The sequence below is a fragment of the Poecilia formosa genome, unplaced genomic scaffold (assembly GCF_000485575.1).
Source record: "Poecilia formosa unplaced genomic scaffold, Poecilia_formosa-5.1.2 Scaffold536, whole genome shotgun sequence".
NCBI classification, from domain to species: domain Eukaryota; kingdom Metazoa; phylum Chordata; class Actinopteri; order Cyprinodontiformes; family Poeciliidae; genus Poecilia; species Poecilia formosa.
Genome location: NW_006800475.1, coordinates 202,237 through 225,447, shown reverse-complemented (window position 1 = coordinate 225,447; position 23,211 = coordinate 202,237). Strand labels below are relative to the sequence as shown.

Genomic DNA, 23,211 nt, shown 5'->3' with positions numbered 1-23,211 from the left:
CCCCCCTCTCTCTCTCTCATTCTCTCTCTCTCTCTCCCTTTTTACCTTTATCAAATGCCTGTGTATTTTTAGATCCAGCCTCTTGAGTTTCGGCTGTGAATGAACTGCTCTTGTCCTTGTACTCGTGTTGAACCCACTGGCTGTTTCTAGAACGTCGGAGGATAAAACAATGAATAGTTTTGGGGGTAAAATCTAACAGTGAATCACAGCAAGGAGGAATGATACAAGCCAGCACTTAGAAAAGTCCAGAGCTGTTCAGTCTGTGTGTTTGCCAAAGGCCATACTTTGTGAATCGTATCTGGAACAGTAGCAATAAGGCATCTGTGGTGGCAGCGTAGCCTTTGAGTCCTGTCCATACAGTATGCGGTGCTGTCAGTTTGAACTCTCTTTCTTTCTGTTCAGTCAGTCTCGGCTTTGACCTGTAATCCTAGCATTTTCTTTTTTTCCTCCCTGTTTTGGACACATCTAAAAGCTGAATAATTAGATGGCATTTAAAGTAATTATGATGAATGAATTCCCTTTCATAATTCTGAAATGTCTGGAGCACAGAGGCTGCAGCTGATAAACCATTCGTGTCAGCGTTGCTTTATGAGCCTGCAGACCTCTCGCCAGATAGATGAGCTCTGTCTGTGCACAACGAAAGATACTAAATCAAAACAGCTAAAAGATGAAAATGATGCAAACTCTGTTGTTGCTCTTAGGTAGTATGGTACTTTTTTTTTTTTTTAAGTAAAGGTGTGTGAAGTTGTGTTAGCATTGTTATTTGAAGTCATACAGATTGTTGTGAGAGTTTGTAGAAAAAATCAGTCTGCCATTTTAGCTGATTCCTGAAATGGGACAGTTTTGGTAATGTGCTTAGGATGCAGCACTGTGGAATTTTAGTTATAATATTTACTATATACTGTTTCACAAGAGACTGGTTTTAAGTTTTCTTAGCCATTTTTGAGGCAGTTGTATAAAATGACAGCATTTTAGCCTTTTCCCCAGTTTTTCAAATTGAGATGATGTACTGCATTTTGATTCAAATGTTAAAAATGCATGACAGCGGGTGATGCTTGTGTTGCAGTGACTGTAGATATCAGTGAAGGCTTTATATTAGCAAGTTAACATGAAACAAACCACTGCCTTAAGCTCCAGTAGACTTGGAAATTTAGAGAAACAGCATATTCACCAGCTAGTTAATTTCCCTGGGACGTCTGCATCTGTGAACAAAAGGAGACAGTGTAGCTAGAAAGATAATTGGAAAATGCTGCATAGACCAACTGAACCGATGCCTTAAAATCAAAAATTAAGTGCAACTTGAGATGATGGGATTAGATAACTATATTAATCCCCTGTGGTACAGCTGTGAGGTATTTTATATCACAGAGGACTTAATTACCTCAAGAAAAATGTATTAAGAGGTGCAAATAATGGCATATTGTTGGTTGTTTGTGCTGTATTTTTAAAGCTAGGTTGGTTCTCATGCTGTGGGAGTGGATTAAGTAATTTTTAGGGTTTTATATATATCTTGCCCTTTTCCATTCCCTTTTTGACAGCTTGTCATACAGCGACTGTAGATATCAGTTTAAACACATTGCAAGTAATAAAATAAAAATACAAAGTCATTTTATTGACTCTACCTAATTAAACTTTAATGTTCCTCTATTTGTCTTCATAATATCACATTTTATTGTTGTACAGTAGGTGAAGACACCATAGGTTGTTTGAAGAGCTATAGAATTATATTTTGCAGCAAAATCACTACAATATCTTGTTGGGCTTTTACAGTGGAAGTCTGATGATCTCTTCAAAGAATCTTACCTAAAATCTCTTATCGATTTAAGTTGATGACCCTGGATTTTTGAAACGGGGTTATTTTACTGGGTTATGAGCAGAAATCTTACCTACCGTAGTTGACGCTCACGTTAGCTTCACTTAGTGTGAACCCAGATTGGTCGATCACAAAGGCTCGAGGTAACGGCTAGTACACGACAGGCCAACACTAAAGCAACTTCACCATTATAGTAATTTGTGTAAGTGCTATTTTACCAAAGATTAAAAACTATAGTAAAAATCAAAAACATGTAAATTTAAGTGAACATTTTTACATAACTTTTTACAGGGCTTACTTTACTATTAGGTAATTACTCGGACCAGAAATACTTTTGTTTCATTACATTTCATGTAGGAACAATATTGGTGGTACCTAAACTCTTTATGTCCTGCATAAATACTCATTGGCTTTTGTGAAAATAACCATATAATGCAAGAGTGATGATAATAACGATTTCAAGCTTCATAAAATAACAATTACATAAACTGCAATGAGGTTTTTGAGAATTGTTTTAAGAAGGTGAACTAATTTGATGTTGGGTCTCTTGTTAACTTCAGTCTCTGTGACTGAATAATCTGGGTTTACACTAAATGACGATGCAAAGATATTTCTTTGCTGTTGGTAAGACATTAGCTGCTTAAAACCTTTTAACATAAATTTCAAAGATTCCTAACAGCCTCTTTAAAACCGAACTTTACCCAATTTCAAGTTTCAAGACATGCAGCAGATATCCATACTTTGGGAACCTTCTAAAATTAGTTTTAATGCCTTTTAAGGTGACATACCTCTTTAGTCACAGGTCTTTAATCCTCTGTTCATTGCTGTCTCATTACACAGGGCTAGAAGCTGCTATTAAGCAACTCATCCATCACTGCACAGGAATGGGGTTTAAAAGGTTAACGGAAACAGATTTTCTTGAAACTCAGGGAAAAAAAAAATCCTTGTGATGAATGGCGGGAGCATACGGAAAATCACCTTTGGATTAATGAGAAGTATTTATCAAGTGAAAGATTTTATGTTTATGGTGCCTGGTAAGGCACTTCAATATATTAGCCTTGCTGTTTTTTATTGCGATGGCCACACAGCTGCTCTGACACCGGCTGAGACATCCTGGTGCATTTAAGAGAGAGCGGAGCAAAAATCTGTGTCATAATCAGTGTTACATTTTAGAGCTCTGTATCTCGGCGCGCCTTATGCATGTGGTTTACGCGCCTCAGTGAGTGCAGAGCGAAAAAAATGTCTTGAGACAGTGGATGAATGACACGGCTGCGTCGTCACATGGACATCACACTTGTGAATGCTGCCTAAAAGCGCTTCACCATGGGCAGATTCCCCCCCTTTGTGTGCCGGTTCATGCTAAATGTGCCCAGCAAGCAGGCTTCGCCAAGCACCCAGCTGGATGATTTATTACAGAATACTCCTGATTAAGGAAAATTAAAGCGGGCTGCTCTTGGCTCGCTAAGTGCTTTGATAACAAGTTCAAGCAGCTAGTTAGTTGGCGGATCTGGAGCTCGGAGAAATGAAAAAAAAAACAAACAAACAATGAAACCAGTTGGTCAGGAAGGGCTGCAGTTTCTGCTCATCAAAAGGGTTGCAGTGGCTGCCATCTTGCTTGCGCCTCAGCTACACGTGGTAATGCTGATCTCCTCAGTTTGTGCTGCTCTTACACAGAGACACGGCACAAAGTAATGGGATACTAATAAAGAAAAGAAAAAAACTGGGTTTTGTGATTTATGAAATATGACAATGACAGGGTAGAGATGAGCAACAGCCACATTGATTTTAAAAAGTCTTATGAAGACAAACGTTAATGTGCCTTTTGTAAACAAGCTCTCGGAGGGAAGTTGGGGAGCTCAAGTTTATCTGCAGTGGTAATCCTAGTATAACCAGGAGAACATAAAAAAGCTCAGTAAAGTGTGCTTTAAATTTTTTTTTCTTTTTTTTTTTTTTTCTCTTGCTGTTCGAACTTTACAACACCAGCGTGGCCGTGAAGAACATATAGTAACAACAAGCTGATGACATACATACAGAAACTTGACATGAGCAGTTCAACATTGCCGGTGGATAGGAAAGAGTTCAAGAAGCTTAGAAAGTTTCTGAGAGAAAGCAGCAGAGTCAACTTTTGAAAATATATAGGCCGAGTAAAACTGCAGGGCGGGAACAGCCGTGTGACAAGTTCCATTATCTTCTCACTGACAAAAAAATGTTTTATTTGTGTGAAGTTCGTGAGAGCATCTCTTCAATTCTACACTGTCTCTGGTTTTCTTTATACTCTTTGTTTTTTGTTTTTTTTTTGTTGTAGGAATTGTGCTCATGCCCTGTCAATCATATAAAATGGCGCAGTAGGCAGAGCGTCGCCTGAGTTTATTCACCATCCGCAGTGGAGTCTCTCTTTATGAAGACTGGCCGTTGAGACATTCCCGCCGCAAGCACTGCGCCGGCTTCCACCAGTCTCCGTTGTGGCAGCGGCAGATGGTGCAGTCGTCCACCTTTACTTCCTTTCCGGCTGGGATGATCGTCGTTCCGGCAAAGCAATTTGGACCTGCCGCATGAGAAGGAATGGAGGGGGAGGTGGGGGGGGGAGGGAAAAGGAGGTAGAAACACAGGAAACGAGGAGTGAGAACGACAAGAAATGGATGCATCTCCCCCGAGAGCTTTCTCTTTGCAGAAGGGGTGGTGGAGTGATGCAGAGAACTGGGGGGTGAGGGGGGGGCAGTTAGGGGAGTCAGAGCAGACGCACAGATCTTTTCACAGGCACGCACCGATGGGCTTGTTTTTGCAACACTAAAGCGCTTTTGTTAGTCTCCCCTTCTCCCTCGACATGGAGCGCTTTGCATCCTAATGCGCCACGAGCAGAGGAGCCTGCCAGGCGCTGGCTTGGCAGCACTGAGAGGCTGGAGTGCACAAAGAGAGGCAGAGGAAGAGAGAGAAAGCTGCTTTGAGAGGGCAGAGGGAGGGTTGGTGTTAATCACTTCACTTCTGTATGAAAGAGCCACAGAACTCCTTATAGTTTTCTTTTTTTTTTCCCCTCCTACAAATGCAAGAACACACTTGCAAGGCAATAAAGTACTCAGATTAATTTTGACATCTGATTTATCCTTAAAGCTCAGTAGGATTTACCTTTGTGGATTCCATCTTGTTGATAGGATTCCTTTTTAAAATGTGCTTGTGTACCACAGGAACACACACCATTCCCATGTATTTGGTAATCTGAGCTGTGGTACATAGGCAGATACTGTTTAAAGATTACAATGTTTTCTTGTAGGCTAAATCTGCTGCGACCTGCATGATGTTGCAGGTAAAAACCGAGCAGTTTCCCTGTTTGTTTTATTTTTTTACCATTCCTAAAGGTGAACTGAAGGTATCTCTCCCCATCCCCCGTGAGACAAAATAAGTAGAAGGTGTGCAGCATTTGCCTAGTTTTGCTCATTTGAACAAAGTAATCAACAGCTCAAATGGTGTGACAATCACTTGAGATTGCTGTCAGCATCCCGCTCTGTACAACCTGCATGAGTGAAGACTCCTCTATAACTTACTATAAAAAAAACCAAAATGTGTCATAACTCTTGAAGACAGAGTCTCTTTCAGGGCCAGTAGTCATTTTAGTGTCCCTATAAAACTGATTTACTGTGAGATAATCTAATGTGAGAGGTGTAAATGGCTGTCAGCTGGAAAAGTTACATGGTTCCTGTCCGTGTACCTGCCACATGTCTGGAAGCTGGAGGAGGAAACCTCAACCATTTTAGAAAAACAAAAAGGTTTTCACTCACCAGCGATTTTATTAGCTGCATCTTGCTAGTACCATGTTGGACCCCACTTTAACGTCAGAATTAATTAATTAGTTCTGGTTTACAGTTTACATTAAACCAGGTGTCAGAAATATTTTTCTGAAGAAAGCATTTTTTTGGATTAAGATGTGGTGACTGTGGAGGTTAATGGAGAACACTTTATTATATACTCATGAAATGAGTTTTATTTTTATTTTTGTTTTTTAGCTCTGTTACGTCGTGTGTGATACTCCTGAAGCCTTCTGTTTATTCTCATCTGACATCATTGGTGCATAAAACCAATGCAGCTGACTTGTTGCTATTTTGTGGGTCATTTTCATATATACTTGTAGATTTTTCTACAAGGCATTTTCTAAAAACTCTGACCAGTCATCAGGCACCAGCAAAATGCATTGAGTTGAAGTGCCATGATTGGCCGATTCACTAATTATGTTAACAAGCAGTTAAAAATGTATACCTAACAAAGTGGTCAGTCTGTTTGTCTAAGTCTATTTGTAGCTGTGTTATGAAAACAATATGATACTGATTAACTTAAAAATATATATATTTGTAATCCATCAGGCCTCTGCCCTAACCATAACTTCAAAAATCAAAGTGAATAAATAATCTTTGGATTCATGTTATAAGGTTATTCATGTTATGAAGTTATTCCCTCTTCAAAAACATTTCTGCGCTTTGATTTTTTTCATGCATGCTTCATGAATTCTTGAATCTCCCGTGGCAGCTATTTAGGGATATCTATTTCTGTAACACTCCTCCTCGGAGCTGCAGTCTCCAGCTGAGCTTCCGCCTCACAGAGCACCTCTCCCCGTGACCCCCTCCCCCCACACAACTCCACCAGACTAGTGGCAGCAGCAATTAGCAAACACCTGGTAGAACTAAGGGTCTGCTGAACTTATCGTGTAAATTACTTCTCAGTCCAACGCTCCTAAGAAGTTGTAAACAGCATAACGAGAAGTGTTGTGACGACGTGCTTAAGGATGCGTCGGAGAGTGTCAGAGTTTCTTAAAGGTACAGAGGTCATTTTAAGATGTCAAAATTTCTTTTGTCAGGTTTGTTGTACACAGCAATTTTATACCAACCGAAGGTAACATAGTTACTTGGTAGTGCTATAAAATGACACTGTGTGCCTGGGTAATACACTACTCCTTTAAAATAATTTTGACCCACAGGTCAGAGTCAGTTTTGGTTCCCTGCACACACCAGATCCAGTACATAATGTTAGCCACAAATAAACTTCAAGGGTTTTGGTCCTTGTTCATGTTAGACAAAAAATGTTGTGTTTGTACTGTCTTCTAAATGTTTTTAATAGTTAGTTTAAGAAATATGAGACTTTTGCAGTCTAACAGTCTAATAGTTTCCCTCAAACTAAAGTCATATTTGGAAAAAGCAAGTGGAAATGAAGTAAATATCCCTGAACAGTAAGCCAAAAGAACACAATGTCTACCAGGAGTTCTCATCTTCCTCTTACGCCTTAGCATAGATAATTTCAATCTTATTCGGTGGTTGGGTGGAGGATGTTGACCTGGTAAAGGTCCCTTTGATCTGAGCTTAGAGGAGACACTGAAAGTGCTTGCCAAGTCTTAACTCCCATTGATCTACCTCTAGACAGCTGGCACAGGTTACAGGACAAACTCAGTTGAGGTTGATGTGGGCTGAGTGTGACCAGTGCTGCTGCCAAGTGTTAACATTTTACAGCCAGACAGGCTTAGGGACACAAGAACACAGTTTCAGCTTCCTGTTTTCCTCCACAAAGGATGTTTGATCGCTGCTCTTAAGTGCTCACCAGTTGTTGCCAATTTGTGAGAGCAGAATAATTGCATATTTACCTGACCTGTTTGCTGAATGAATACATATATTACTATTAAATACATATTACCTATTATACAATGATAAGTTATAGTTTTTAGCAAAGAAAACCATAAAAGATGTGCTCAAGCTCTCCATCTTAATAATCAAAGCTGTGGCAATACAGTGAGACCCACAGGCATGGGTCTACTGTTTTATAAAGTAGGATTACAGCAATCCAAATAGGGTAATACCTCTCCTCTTATTCTAATATTTACTAATACCAATATCTTTACTTCTTTTTTTTTTTTGAGTGAAAAGTAAAGGAATTGTATTTGTTTTGCAGGTTGTGGTTACCGCGCCCAATTTTATATTAATTCTTGTAAATTAGTTAGATTAATTGTGTTTTGTCTGGATCTGTTTTCGTGAAATCCTCTTTATTTTACTTTTTTTTTTGTCATCGTTATTCATTTTTATTGCATGTTCCCTGCTTTCCTTTCATGTTGCTCTTGCTTTTTGCTCCCCCTTCACACCTAATTTGTTCCAATTTGCTAACTGTCACACCTGCCCTGGATCTGTCCTTTACTTGCTGAGGGTAAATAAAGTTCCTGGTTTTTACACATTATTTTTTTTTATACCTTTGGCATTGTGTAGTCTGTTCGGTTAGCAAATTCTGTTCTCATTGTTTTACGGATTGTTATCTTTGACCGATGTCACCTCTGGTGTCTAGCTTGAATACAGTCTTTCTTCTCCATTGCCTCACAACACTAAGAGCTTTTCTGTGATGGCTGCCCCTCCTCCTCTCCCCCCCACATACAGTCAATGGAGCAATTGGTGCCATGCCAACATCCCAGTATAAGTTTTAATCATTAAAAGCAGAGTTTATTCACCGAACTACAATATAAAAATATGCAAGTGAGTTCTGTGAGGCTGCCAAGTACTGCCACATTAACCGACATATCCATTAAAAATTTGTCATAAAGATTTTGATGTATGGTAACATTCAGTTCTAAAACAACCCATGGTTTGACCTTACTGCTTTGGGCTGATTTCAACATTATCTTCACAGCATTATACTGATGTAGGTGATTAAAAAAATGTTTTAAAGCATACGCTGTTGTTTTACAACACTGTTATTCTTGTCTCACTGAAAATATGACGGGAAGCTTTTTTCTTTTTATTTTTTCTTTCTTAAAGTAGTTGTTTCTAATCGGTCAGCATCATCATTACTAGCTCACAAGGATGACTCTTGGACCCACTGCTGTGTCTTATCGTCAAATCAGTGAGTTAAACTATTGACACAATTTTTGTTTCTTTTCTTTAAAGGACCCACATTTCCACTTGTCTAATGCTAGTCAACTGACTAAAAAAAAAACACCCAACGCCCAACACTTTTCCATAACTTACAAAATAGACAAAGTTACATGTTTTGAAATATCAACCTTCGCAAAAAAATGTGGACAGTTATAGTGTGGAAACTAAAGGAGCATTACACATCAATCTCATCAATCTCACCAAGTGTTAATTGCTTTCTGTTATACAAAACCAATTAGATAATGTTATATTTTTACTTTTGTTTCTTGTCCATGTATAGTTACAGGTTATTGTATTATGAGAATCCTATGCTTCTCTTGCCTCTTCAAAAGCCACAAAGGCAAGAGCAACATTCTGCCAAGCAAACATTTAATTGAAAAATACTTTCAGACTCTGGTCTCAAACTAGAAGGTAAGAATCTTCCATAGTAAAGGATGCATAAATATTGCTCAGAACAAAAAAACGTCTTGCTCCACTCTGCCAAATAAATAGTTTAATGAATAAAAAAAAAGTGCTTACTGAGCTGTTTTGCACAGCAGTGTAATTATTTAGAAAAATGCATGCCTCACCCTGACAGGTGGTTTGACTCAAGCATGTCTTCATCCCACTTGTTTGTTCTCTGCCAAGAAGTGAGAGCTAAACATCACCCCTCTTTGTCCTCTCTTCACATCCCCAAGCCTTCCACTTGTATTGAGATTTATGTGTATCCCAGAGTCTGACCAAACACCCTTGGGGCACCTGCAAACAGCAGGCCCTCCCTGAAATGCCAAGGGTGTCATTGTGTCCTGTCAGGCTGAATTAGATCTCCTCAAGCAGCTTCGGCAGCCTTGTTACTGTAGGCGTTTTTGTGTGAGAAAAGATGTGTTGGATTATCGCTACACACAGTGGACATAAACAAAATACTTAGTGTAAAAGGAAATGTGGGCTGTCTTGACGAAATGCAGGTCAACTGCTACGGAAGCATCGGTTTTCAAATGCACCTGTATGTATTTTAATTCCAAACGCATTCTCTTTATGAATGCAGCATCGTGTTCAGGCTATGAATTTGATATTACCCAAAGTGCCCTTTGCGTGCGATGGTTCCAACAGCTTGACTTTAGTCATAAAGTTCCATCTGTCCCTCAGGAATTGGAACTTGCTAAGGGAAGCCACCCACCTCGCCTTAAAAATAGTCAATGAACCATTGGAATCCTATAATTCTAATTTAGAGATTGGCTGTATGTGACAAGGGCGCCTGGGCGCTTGCAGATAAAAAGCCCTCCAAGGACCCATTAGTCCTTCGTACCATCGCCTTTAATCAATGGGCTAATGTTTACTCTGCTTAGTGTGTCATTTATAATTAAAACTAGTACTGCTCATTAGAGTCTTGTAGGCCAAAGGTAATAATTTTAATACATAAAACATCAATTACGTCCTCATCTTCTAAGGGCATAAAAATCATCTGGTGACGCTGTAGATAAACTTGCTCTCACTGGTTTAAGGAAAACCTAATAACTCTAAGGAAATCTAATGCGCGCCGATTTCCCGAGAATGTCAAGACGAATGTTTACCATGTTTACAGATGGGACAGCACTGCTCCGGCTCATAAACAGGGTTGACACACTCTGGGACAGCGCAGTCGGACACCACACAGTGTACCTCGTTATTTGGTTCGCAGCGGCACCATTCACAGGGCGACGGCTGTGGGCAGAGGAAGAGAGAGGAAATCTGGGTCAGATGATTCATTTGGTTTTACCTTAATGAATGTGTTTTTGGCATGCATGAGTGTGTGCTACAATTAAAACAAAGGTTGCTGAACTCTGAAAGGCAAATGATAAATTAAGAAAAGAATACTCGAATCAAATTTATAATTCTTTTGTTCAGCCCTGGAAAAACCAGTGAGGAAAAATGTCTATTTTTTTTGTGTGTGTGTGTCTCAGTTTTTGTGTTACTCTTTACTGCAACAGTAGAAATCAGAGTGAAGCAAAGCCTTGAAATAACATTTGATTGTCTGGCATAACACAATTGATAGTCAAGGATCTATTTTCAACAAACTCAGTATAATTAAAAAAAATCATTTTGGATCAAGAGAGTTTCTGCTGTGTTCAAAAATGTTAGAAATTCTAACGTTTTATTGCACATGAGGCAAAACAACCTTTAGGAAAGGCACATGCATTTCTTTTGGGTGCATACTTAGAGCATTTTTATTGCATGATAATTCCACAGAGACCAACAGAATATAAACTAAGAATAAATTACACATTACTAATTAAACAGATACAAATTAGAGCATAACCAGGAAGTAGAAGAAATTAGGTGAAATATGAAAACAGCTGGTTGCACAGATTTTTCTTTTCAAGATGGCTAAATACATACGGGCATGCCACTTTTTTATGTTTGCACAACAAAAAATATTATTTCCTTTGTACATCGCAAGTATCTGATACTTTTTGTTTAATGTGTAAATTGTAAATGTGTTTAATGTATATGGGAGCCTTAACGGTGTGAGAATCCCTTTGTTCAAAAAAGAATAGAGGATCTGGGAAAAGAGATGGTGACAAATACAGTGTGTCACTGGGAGAAAACCAGAAACTCTAACAGACTTTAGACTGTTGCCTTTCCAACAGGTGAACAAGCCAAAACAGTCAAAGCTACAATTGAATAATTTAGACCAAGGGATAATCTTATGCTGCAATGACTCAGTCAAATCCAGTTGCGAATCTATGGCAAAAACTGATTTGTTAAATATTCTCTAGTAGAGTTAAATGCTAATGATATGCTTTAAGAGTATTATTTGTTCAAAGTTTTAAATACACTCTGAATAATTGCAGTTTTGGATGATTGCTGAGGCAAATCATAAGACAGTCGAACAGTCAAGGATCAAAAACCCTGCAAAATAGTAAACGAGCTTGTATGGCTTTGACACTGAAATCAGTCATAATGTTACTTCCAATATGATCCAATTGTTAAAACACTGCCGCAAGGTGTGCACATACATATTTAAATAGCTAGGGACACACAAATCAGGTCACTAGACAGTATAACATATCTTAAAAAAATAAACATGGAGATTAATGAAGGAGTATCATTGGCCACAGGGCTTCTGTCACTGTCAGGGCCAAGAAGCCTGGGTAACATTACCCCTTTGTACAGACCTAACACAGAAAGCCGTCCTCTATTGTCATGCCAACTTTGGTCCTTACAACACTGACCTCATTCTTACATTTTTGAACAGACTATATGATATTATGACTGCTGCAAACCAAAGGGACTTTGCCTTGCTAATGAAAACATTGCCTGGAAAGTTATCAAGGCACTGTGGCCAACTAGGTGGATAGATGTGGATCTTATTGTCATATATGTTTCTGGACTTGGTCCATTACAGTAAACTGTGAGGCAAATAAATCCACTGGTCTGTACAACTGGTGTCATGTGGGGATGGTGAAATTATTTTTACACTTTCTGTGCATAAATATTAAAGAGGCTTTAAGATAAACATGGGAGTGTTCAACTGAATCAAACAGAGTCAAATCATATGGTGGAGGTTTTGGAGGTTTTGATAAGAAAATAAGGTTTTTGTAAGAAATTGTAGTATTGACTGAAGCCTTCCATTTTAATAATCTGCAGTGTTGTGCTAATTGTGTGAAGTGTTATGAAAAACCAGGCCCTGTTTTCAAAAGTAGGCTTAAGCAAGTGGGGGGGGGGGACTGTATTCTTCCACTTCACCATCATGTTTGTCTCTGTCTACTTCTTTAAATCCAGTTAAATACATTTTAAGTTTTTCGTTTGAATCTGGCAAAATGTGGAAACGGTCAAGAGGGAATACTTTTTGCAATTTAAGTATCCCCTCTTGACCGCAAACTGCTGCTCTTCTAAATGAATACTTAGTGCAGTAGAAAATGGTAGAAAATGATTTAATCAGAAAATTGTAACTATATTAAATTAAGTTTCAGATAACATTTGTACATAAACTTAAAAGAAGAAAACAAAAGGCTAGAGTGTATAGCCATACACTTTATAGGCCGAATAAACTTCACGTGCAGCGAATTCTCTAGCTGACCTGGCTTAATACATTAAATAAATGGATCTTAAATGTGTAGGTATGAATTATTGCAATTATAGGCTTGTTCTTACTCCTATTTTCTGTCATCATCGGGTAAACAGCTGCTAGCTTTGGCAACAAGAAGTCCGTTGGCAAGAAAATGACCATGTTGCAGCACTGACACTGTGCTTGGGGATTGATGAGTTATTCATTTTGTTTATGTCATCAGCTATGTCAGATACTGTAACTCCCACAAAATTGCTAAAAATGCAAGCAACTGCAGCAATAGCTGCACAGCACAGGTTTATGTAAATTAGTGATTTAATGTTTCAATGAGACTTAATTAGCTCTTTATGTCCTTGTGGATTATGACTGTATTGTCATGTGGTTGTAGTTATAAGTCTAAAGTCATCTTTTTTGTTGGAAAAAAAAAAGTTCTATCTCTAGGGTCTTGCTTCTTTGCTTTTGTGAACACCAGTTTTATATTCTGTGTGTATTTTACATTATGTATGTCCTTGTAGCTCCAGTATTAAACATTATACTTTTCCCTGGATATAAAAGTCTTATCTCAAATATTGTGTTTCTATTAGCTGTAAGAACAAAAATCATAACATCTAAGGGTCAGAAAACCTCAGTCCGTGTGTAACTAATCTACAGAAATGAATTAACCCTTAAACAATATTGTAATGTACAGATTATGACGGTAAAATGACAGAAACGGTACGGAGAGTATTGATCAAAGAAGCAAGATCCAGGATGTGCAGACGTCCACAGCTCAGGTGGGGGGGATCTGTCCACAAATTTGCCTTTATAGAGGTTTGGCTGGAAGAAAGCAGTTGTAAAAACAAATGTGTTAGAAGTCCTGTTTGCAGAGTACTTCGAGCCATGTAGGTTACACAGCAACATGCAGAAGAAGGCACTCTGGTCAAATAAGACCAAAGGTGCTATGTGTGACAGAAAACGAACACTTCATAACACATTGACCAAACACCATATCCACCATAAGGCACTGTGGTGTCAATATCTTGCTCTTGGGAGGCTTTTTTTTTATTTTTTGTTGGCAGAAACAGGGAAACTGGACAGAATTACTGAATAAATAAAAACCCAATGCTGGAGAAAATAAATTGCTGTAAAAGGCTTGAGAAATATGACTTGAACTGTAGTCGACCTTACAGCGAAATAACCTTACAAGCTTGTAGAGACGGGCGTATAAGTCCTGATTTAGGGAGACTGAATACAAATGCATACAACAACCGTATTCTTATTTTTGTCTTTGAAATAGTAGTGCTTGAACAGTTTTGGTTGTTTTTATTTTCATTTTATTTTCACCTTTATAGACATGATCTCTGGAAAGAATCCAAGCTAGAACTTAATGGCTAAATAAAAAAAATAAAATAAAATAAAAAAAAATCAAAGGAATATATGAACAGACAAAAAAATGAATAACAGAACTATAATTTAAAGTGTGCAAAAAAAAAAAAAAAGTCTCCCACTAAACGGATAGCATCTCTGTCACAGAGAGATGCTATACTGTCTCCAGTGTGTTGAAACCAGCCTAAACAGAAACGTACTCCTATGTCACTACAAGCCAATTTCATGGCTGGTAAGAGATTTTCTGTTTTATAGAACTGTCAGTCACGGGCCTTTAACTGATATGAACTTAAAAAACCCTATATTTTGTTTGAAGAATAAATAAACTGTGAAAGATAGACATTTCTAAACCAGTAGTTGTTGTCCAACCACACGGCGAAAATTGATGTCCCAAACCACAGTGTGACCATAGTTTCTACTCTTAAGCTCTGTTCATTTCTAAAGAAGACATCCAGAAGCCCACTGGGTGATATAAGAAGGCGTTGGCTGTTATGTGGCTCCAAAGTAGTGTGACTTGTAGTACTGTAGATTACCTGGAAACAGTTTTCATTTTATTTATTATACTTAATGTACATCACATTATTTTAATTTAGTTTTTTTTTTCGGTATTCATAAGTGTTGTGTGACCTGAAGCACCAAAGCAGCCCCAGATGATCACACTAACTGTTTTACTGTTTTACATCATGTTTTACTTTAAGCATGATGTTCCTTTTCTCTGAAATACTGTGTTTAAATTAGTCAGTCTGCAGAATTTTTTTTTTTCCAAAAGTCTTCGGGATTATCAAGATGATAACATGAAAATGTTATGTTATGTTTCTGAAAACATGAGCTGGGCTTTTGTGTTCGTTTTGGTCAATGAATTGAGGAAGATAAACTTTTCATTTCACCAGTGTGTTTTTTCTGACTAAAAACAATATTAACATTTTTGAAGAGACAGATCCAGAATCCTGACTTTCCGATTAAAGAATCTGTGGATGAAGCTAAAGAATTTGTTAACACGTGGGGCCTTCCAACCCCAGAGCTGGAGCTCATCGCCCAAGATTAATTGTCAAAAATACAAAAAGCAAAAAGCTGGTCAGCAACATGCCAGAAGGGTGTGAGTTCTGAAATGCCAACAAAGTGCTCCTATTTATTTCACGTCATTTTTAATACAATGTAAGTTGGAACAGATACATCACTTTGTTAATAATCCCTTGAAATAATCCTTTTACATTGTTCATTTTTCTTTTGAGGTATGCCTGTCTCATTTCCCCTCAGAAATAAACATCTTGGTTGAAATGAAATTATTTCAGTCTGCACATTGAGTTTGTATTTCCTGCCACATAAAGCAAAGAGAAGTTAAGCCGTTTAGTCACTGTTGAAATATGTTCCCCTTGTTTGAAGTTTTGACATTATCTTTAAGACTACTGCAGCTGTATAAACATTTTTACTCTTAGTAAAAGACAACATAAAAGTAAAATAAGCAAGGACAAGAGACATATTGAAATACATGTAAAGCAGATATCAAAATGACAGGTGTAAGAAAACAGCTTTTTGAAACAAATTATTGTAAGTGCTAAAGACTGCAAGCGGTTGTCCTCTCTCTCATGCTGTAATGAAAATACACTATCATTGTCAGTCACAGATGATATTGCTTCTGAAATTACTGTTCTTTGCTTTGGTCTTCCTTGTCTCACACCTCCTCTGTTTAATTTTCCAGTCCATACACCTCCTTATTTTAGCTTCTCAGATGATTTCCTTCAATTTATTCTTTTAAACGCCAATAACTTGTGCACTCTAGGGCGCCTTTGTATTAGTTTTCCATATCGCTGAAAAGTCTGATCAAATTTCAGTTATTATGTATAATCCGTGACGACACCTTTGCTCTGAACTGCATTTCACTTCTGCTTCCTTTGGTTGGCATTACATGCTGCTTGTCCTTCAGAGTGAAAAATCTATTGTAAAGACTGAAAGCATGCTTAATACAAAGCAAGTGTAAGATATCTGCACTTTGAGTGTGACTTATTTTCCGTTGTTTGCCCAGGTGAGGTTTTGGGTTAGAAAAGTAATTTTCTAAGACCGCCTGAAAGTTTGCTCACTGAATGAAGTTTGCGCTTAGTGACCTTAAAAAAAATTTTTTTTTATGTCACTAGGAAAGACAGTGACTTATTGACAAAGTAGAGAAATGACATTATTTTAACAACGTTACAATGGATTAACGACAAGTTTGTTATTGGCCGTCAATCAAAAATATCTGGTACAGCCCTGATTGTTCAGTACGGGCGGATCCAGAACAGATGCAAAGTTCTTTTATACCTGAACACATTCTGAATGTTTATGTGCTACTTTAAAAAAAATGACATTAAAATAAAACTGGGAGGACTCCCAGATCTCAATTAACTCTGCTGTTTTGGAACATTAGGATTTTCATGGGCCATAAGGTGGGCTGAACCAAAACTTTATGTGGCCGTACGCATCCTTCGGCATCCATACTATACTGCTTACTCCGCACTTAAATGAATAACTCGCCTGGAACTACGCTACCTCGAGGTGACTGTATCTCTGGTACTTCAGAAAAATCAGCTGATGTCCACCTGGCAACCTGCAGCATCCAATTAGCTGAGAAGAGGAGGAATCCTCTTAGATGAGAGAGGATTTTCCCAACAGCTGTGCTTGCTGCATTCAGGTACAGCTGGCATGCTAAAATACCCTTTACTTTTATGCATTTGAACCAATGTTTTTTTTCTAGAATCGTGCTACTCATGGTGGGAGCAACTTGAAGTATCTCTGGTATGTTTGTTTGAATTTGTCCTTTTTGTAGACTTAGGCTCATGATTTTTTTTTTTCTTGGTTGATGCATTGGTCTTTTAGACAATGATTCCCTCTGGCTTTAGATGCTGTGCAAGTAGAAACATTTTTCCTCTTACATTTTTATTCTTTCCTTAAAACCCGTTGCGATGCGCAACTTTGGCGACAAGACATTGTTTTTACAACTGGGAGAAGCTGATTAACATCTCTGAAGCACAAATCATTCCTGAACTACGACCATCTCCTCCATCGATCATAATGGCCAGAGTCTCTTTGCCAGGCTTTCTAAGCACACAGCCAGAGAGATTTAAAAAGGAGTGGCGAAAGCAAATTAGATAAAATGACTGTTTGCCATTAACTGATTGTGTCATCCTGGACATGCCACTGTAAAATAATATGGTCTCTGCTACCCGTGAATTGACCGATAGCATGTCATGACAGTCATGTGACTGTTACACAGCAGCAGTCTTCAGTGAGGCGCCTTCAGATTTTTTCCAAGACTGACTGCTACTGGGGATCATTTCTGCCCACAGAATCACAATCCACAACGACTCTTGAAAGATAACTGGATCATATGAGATACGACAACATTTAACTTCCCTTTGGTATAGATATCATATTTTTGATTTGAATTGAATGCACAGCATTTTTTTTTTAATCAGCCACTTATAAGACAGGATATAAAAAAGGCCTTTAAAAACATCCTTTATTTGCATAATTGAAATGTAAGAAAAACCATAAGCTGCCAGCTGAATTGGACAAAGAAGAATAAAAAAAAAGATCTCCGCTGCATATTTGAGTGTTTAAGTACAACTTATAATACCAATATCTGCGCAAGCATTTCTAAGCCAGATCTGACTTAGAATTATAACATTATCAAAACAACAGTAAACCCAAGCTTCTGGAAAAACTGTCAATTATCCCAAAACTAAAGACACATACCTAATGGCTGCTGTGCTGTTAAACCTGTAATATAACATAAACACTGTTTTATATTTTTGCATAGCACATATTAAGATTGTAAGGACTACTTTTTTTTTCTGGTGCAGTCTGGTTTATTTCAATTTTAAGAGATATTTCAAACCTCTAAGCACAAACATTTTTCATGGTTTCTGATCAAACTCTTGTGTAGGCAGAAAACTGCTGTGCTCGACATGTGGGAGGTCAAACAAACAAACGAACGAGAAGGGAGATGAATCTCAACAATATGCTAATGTGCGCAGAAATCTTGCGAAACAGTTTGGCTCAATGAAGTCCTCTTGTCATGTTTTATCATTGTTGACAAGGGAAGTTAAAATTAGCTGAATTACATCAGCTACAAGGAGAATTAAATAATTTCAAATGCTCAAAGAGTTTAGTCAGAGCAAGAATGAGAATGGCATGGGATAAGTTGGCTGGACTAATTAAGGACACCAGGGACATTTTTAAAAGCTTGATATTAATAAAAAGATCAACTTTACTAGTGTCAGTTCAAACTTAAAGGGACATTTTGAAGATGGTTTCCTCTGCTTCAACACAGATGTAGGCGCTATGATTATTGAGTTTATTCATTTTTTTTATCCTGATATGTCTGCAGTAATCCTCAGGTTTAGTCGTGTTTTATAAAAGAAAAAAAAAAACGACTCGACTCCCTTTGAATAAAAACGTAGTTTCTTTCATATCATTAGTGGTCTTTAAAAATCATGCATCAAACATCCTTAAAGCAGTGACATTTTCTTTGTAGGTTAATCTGGTGAAATTGGTGTGTCAAACAGCTTAGGTAGAAGCCTGCAGATGCTTCATAGGCAATGGAACATGAAAGATGGAATTCGACATCAGCACTACTTTGTGCGCCTATAAAACATTGGAGAAAATCCCTGTCAGTAGTCTCTGGCGTCTGATGCTTTCAGCAAGTCCTATTGTATGAGGTCTACCGTGAAGAGGATCAGTCATGCCTAAGCCCAGACACACAAAGGAAAATGGAGCAGTTGCACCAAATTTAGACGTGCTGCCAGATGTTGAGGTGAAAAAAAAACAAAAAAAAAAAAAACACTTCTCTTGTTCCCACTTTTATTGGCTGGGTATTAGAGCGAATTGGCTGTCATGCTTTCCATTCCACACTTAGACAAATGGGAACAGGGCAATAAAAGGTCTAATAACTTTCAGCTGGGGGCAAATGTTAATGGCAGTGGTCAAACTTTTAAGCTGGACAGCAAAGTCACAGGAAGCTTACTCATGCATTTAATAGGAGTGACAGTTTGACAGTCAAACAGCTTGCTTTCATTGTATTTAAAAATATATTTTACAGTGTCTACGGACGCATGGAAAGAGGTAGAATGACACATTTTCTCCCAAAAACACTGAACTCTGACTACAGGTGCCAACATTTCAAATAAATAAACCATTCTTTGTGACAAAATTGTTTTGCACTTATTGGCACTATTGTTGCCTCTGGCAAATTGGAGAGGAAAATCAATTTCAGCAATCATTGCTACATCCTTTATGGATGTACTCTCGCAAATGTTTTTGATAAACAAGAGTTACTAACGACTGGCATGTGTGATGAGTGTGCACATCCATACGTGGGTGTGTGGCTTCTGTTTTTGATGTATTCTGACAACTGTATGTGTTGAATTTTAAGACCTACATAAGCGCAGTAAAGCTTTGTTATTCTTAGAACAACTATGAAGAAAAAAAGACATCACAAAAAGATTAGTATGTTCTTGCATTTCTAATGATCAAATTCAGTCAGGTAAAAGTAAAACATCTTATGAAGGAGGAAGGACGATGCAGGTTGTGCTGAATTTTACCAGTTTCGCTAGTTTAAGCAAAACTTCAAAAGACATCCCAATAAAATAAAAATAAAAATCATAGCAAAATCTAGACTTATTTCATGTGACTGAGGTCAAACTGTTGTGTTCACAGCCAAACAGACTTTAAAAAGAAACTGGAAGAAGAGTTAAAAGGAAATAAACAATATAAAAAAAAATCTAAGAAAGAAGTGGCAAGCATTTTATCTTTGTACACAAATACGCTTCTAAAAGTTTCTTATTTTATATATAACTACACTACATATTTATCTTTAACCCCAGTACAGTGGATTTTGAAAGTGTAGGCCAAAAGAGGGACACAAAATAAAATCAGTGTAAAAAAAATGTAATGCTCTAATCTGTTGAACATGAGAACATAAGATCTGCAACCTGTCATTTCTTTTTAGTCATTTTATACTTTATACATTCTCAACCATGAAACTAAGCTGTTTTTGTACAGTGAACATTTAATCAGGGAAACTACATACAAAACCATAGAGATATTTGTTCAACAATTAGGTTACCTTTAGCTCTCCACTGGTTAAATAAACGATAAATGATTTCCTGAAGAGGTAGACTTGATAATATTTATGAATAATACATACTGATAAATCTATTACAAATTCCAAGTATTCAGCTGCAAACATCTGATGTTTGCAGCTGAATACTTGTGAATCAAGTAATAATGAAAAGTATGTGTAATACCGTCTTAAATTTTGTTTTGCTCTATGCTCAAAGTAAAGAAACATCCATTAACCAGCACCAGTGTGGGGAAAAATGGTTGTGATTCAAGATTTGGTGTTAAATTTCTCTCAGGTGAGTGAGACGGAGAGGAATATTACAGTCTATTTCAGTGTACACTATTTTTAAAAAAATCAAAAATACTTAGACTGATCAAAACTGAAGCCAGTAAACCAAAACTAAACGTGCATTCCCTAAGACCCAAATGAATTCTAATTGCTGATTTATTCTGTAGTTTATAATCTTTTCAGAGTACCGAAGGAGAGACTCACCCCCACAGCACCATTTGTGTTAGAACCAAACTGGCCTTTACACCACATTTGACAATCTTACAAAATGTGAAAAAAGTAAAATAAATATAAAAATATCCCAACAGCACACAAAACAAATACCATACATTTGACTTAAGATTTTCAAAAACTCTTTTGTTACCCCTCTATGTCATAAACTGAATATGGTATGCAATACACAGCCTAGTTACAATAAAGGAAGGCTAATAAGACCGACAATGCATAACCTTTCATACTCCCTAAACAGGAGTCTCCTTAGTAGATACTAATGCTCTTTCCTTTAACACTGTGGGGTTCTAAGACTTTCATTCTCTCACTAAAGACACACAGTCTTATTAAAGTGGGTAAAGATGCTGCAGGTTTTGATATGATACCATAAAAATTGTACATGATTGCTCTTTATTTTCCTCATGCCAACTGAACTGTTTTTAACCCTTAATGTGTCAAATGATTCTTTCATTCTGTGGGCCCTTGGTCAAGGTTAACATGGAGGTGAAATGCTCTATTGATGGACTTGATCTCACATGAAAATGGGGGGCTTATGTACTTATAAAATCTGAAGCCTTGCATCTCAATGCAGGCCTGAGCTGGATTTGGTTTGACACACTAACACACCAGTCAGTACAGATTAGGCACATTGATTTTAAAGAGGTTGATGCCACACACCTTTTACCAAAGCTAGCATGCTAATGAGAGCTCAATCAGCTACCTATATTACCCAAAATATATGTCTTTTTTTTTCAGCTCCAACAGGTAAAAGGTAATAAAATATAAATTATACAAAGTATCAATTGAACTGGTTGGAACTAACAATATTGTACTGTTGTGCTTGAATGATGACACCAGATAAACACATTTTAAATGTTTTGGAAATACCTAGTAGTTGCTTAGCAAAGCGAGTTCAAATTAAAGCCGGAAAAGACGTCAACAGTTGAAGGGCATGGGCATCAATTGTTAGTAAAACTGTCGATGATAGTGTTGTGGAAACAACAATAGTCTAGGAGAAGAAAAGGAATATTTTCTAAGAAAAAATATCTAAAACAAGTTAATGAAGTAGAGAATAAACTCTGGCCTACTTTTTAAAAAAAAAATGCATGACTCTTCATAAAAAGTCGGAACATTGTGAATAATGATGCTTTTCTACTGACCTATTTAGCTGAAGTTTGAGTGCACGCACATGCCTGCTTCAGTTTGTTTCAGTGCCATGTAATGCAAAGAAAATTTCATTAATGGAAAATGTTTCAGCATCTTCCAGAGGGTTTCTAGCTTTGGCCTGATTTCATCTTTGACTGAAATGAAGTCAAATATGTTATGAAATGTTCTGCATGTGGTTTGTGCGACAGATATAGTGCAACGTTGATCAACAGAGATCAATTTTGGCCTATTTATCCTTTATATCTTATGTTTATCTATTCTACTTTCCGTGATTATCGGTGATATTCTTGTTCTTTGCTCTTTCTTATTCTTTATGATGCATGTGTTTTTCTGTTGGTTTTTTTTTTTATGTTTTTTTTTTTTATGTTAATTTTATATCCACTCTCAGGCACAACAAAGATTTAGTCAAATCCTTGTTTTTGTGTTCAGACTCTGAAAGCTTCAATTTTTGCAAAATAATCCAGATTCTTTTGTGCTTCTGGTGAGCTTGGCTAATTCAAGAAGTATTTCTTAGCAATGCATCCATGCACTTGTGATAACTATTTACTCATTCAGGTTTGAACAAAAAAAAAAAAAATCATCCTTATTTGCTTGTTTGGTCGTTATGACTTAGTGTGGCAAGAACATTGACTGTATTGTTGACCAATTTGGGTGTGGGTAAAAGGCTTTGCAATTAGCTCACAAAGTTGAAATACAGTAAGTTTATCAGTTAGTCAATCTCTTCTTTGGACACTTTGGTTACCATTGCCTGACTGCGATTGGGACGATTGTAATTAATTGTTTTTGCATTCCATGCTATTATGTCAGCCCTAACCTTCAACTATATCTGCTGTTGATGTTTATGACCATTCTCTCCTCCACATCAAAACGTCTGTGGAGTGACGTTTTGATGATTAGAGTTATAAGGAAACATTTCCATCACCCATTAGTCTTCTTGTCTTCCCCACCTGAATACTTCTTATTACTTGTGAAATATGCCTGCAGTGTTCCTAAGAGTAAAAAAGTAAAAGAGAGTGTATAAGGGTGTAGGGGTGGCATCCAGGTACAGATGAGGTGAGCCTCCTCATCAGAGATTCCCTTGTTAGACTGGAGGCATCCCTGGTTTTTGCTGCTGGTTACTCTTGGAAACTACGACAGCCCTCGTCCTTGGCTCTTCTAGTCTGATTCAACTTGCAAGCGATTAAGGCTGGCTCTACTAACACGTTTTATTGTATCTCATTTTATCCTTCTCCTGGCCCTGCTGCTGTGCTTTTAAAAAATTTACAGATTTGTTGTCTTGTATGATTAAGTTGGAGAGTATTAAAATTCATGGGGACTTCAACATGTATACTGGTGTTGCCTCATCAGTAGC

General features: G+C 37.5%; 1 protein-coding gene across 2 annotated transcripts in view; it reads right to left on the bottom strand.

The window, feature by feature from the left end:
- The window catches only part of vwc2l (von Willebrand factor C domain containing 2 like), a 30,270-nt gene continuing 7,059 nt past the window's right edge, over positions 1–23,211 (bottom strand). For both annotated transcript variants that reach the window (XM_007540374.2, XM_016664980.1), the window contains exons 3-4: positions 10,257–10,386; positions 1–4,358 (exon numbers count right to left, since the gene is read on the bottom strand). In XM_007540374.2, the coding sequence (XP_007540436.1) occupies positions 4,210–4,358; positions 10,257–10,386 (279 nt within the window). In that variant the 3' untranslated portion in view covers positions 1–4,209. The remainder of the gene's footprint in view (positions 4,359–10,256; positions 10,387–23,211) is intronic.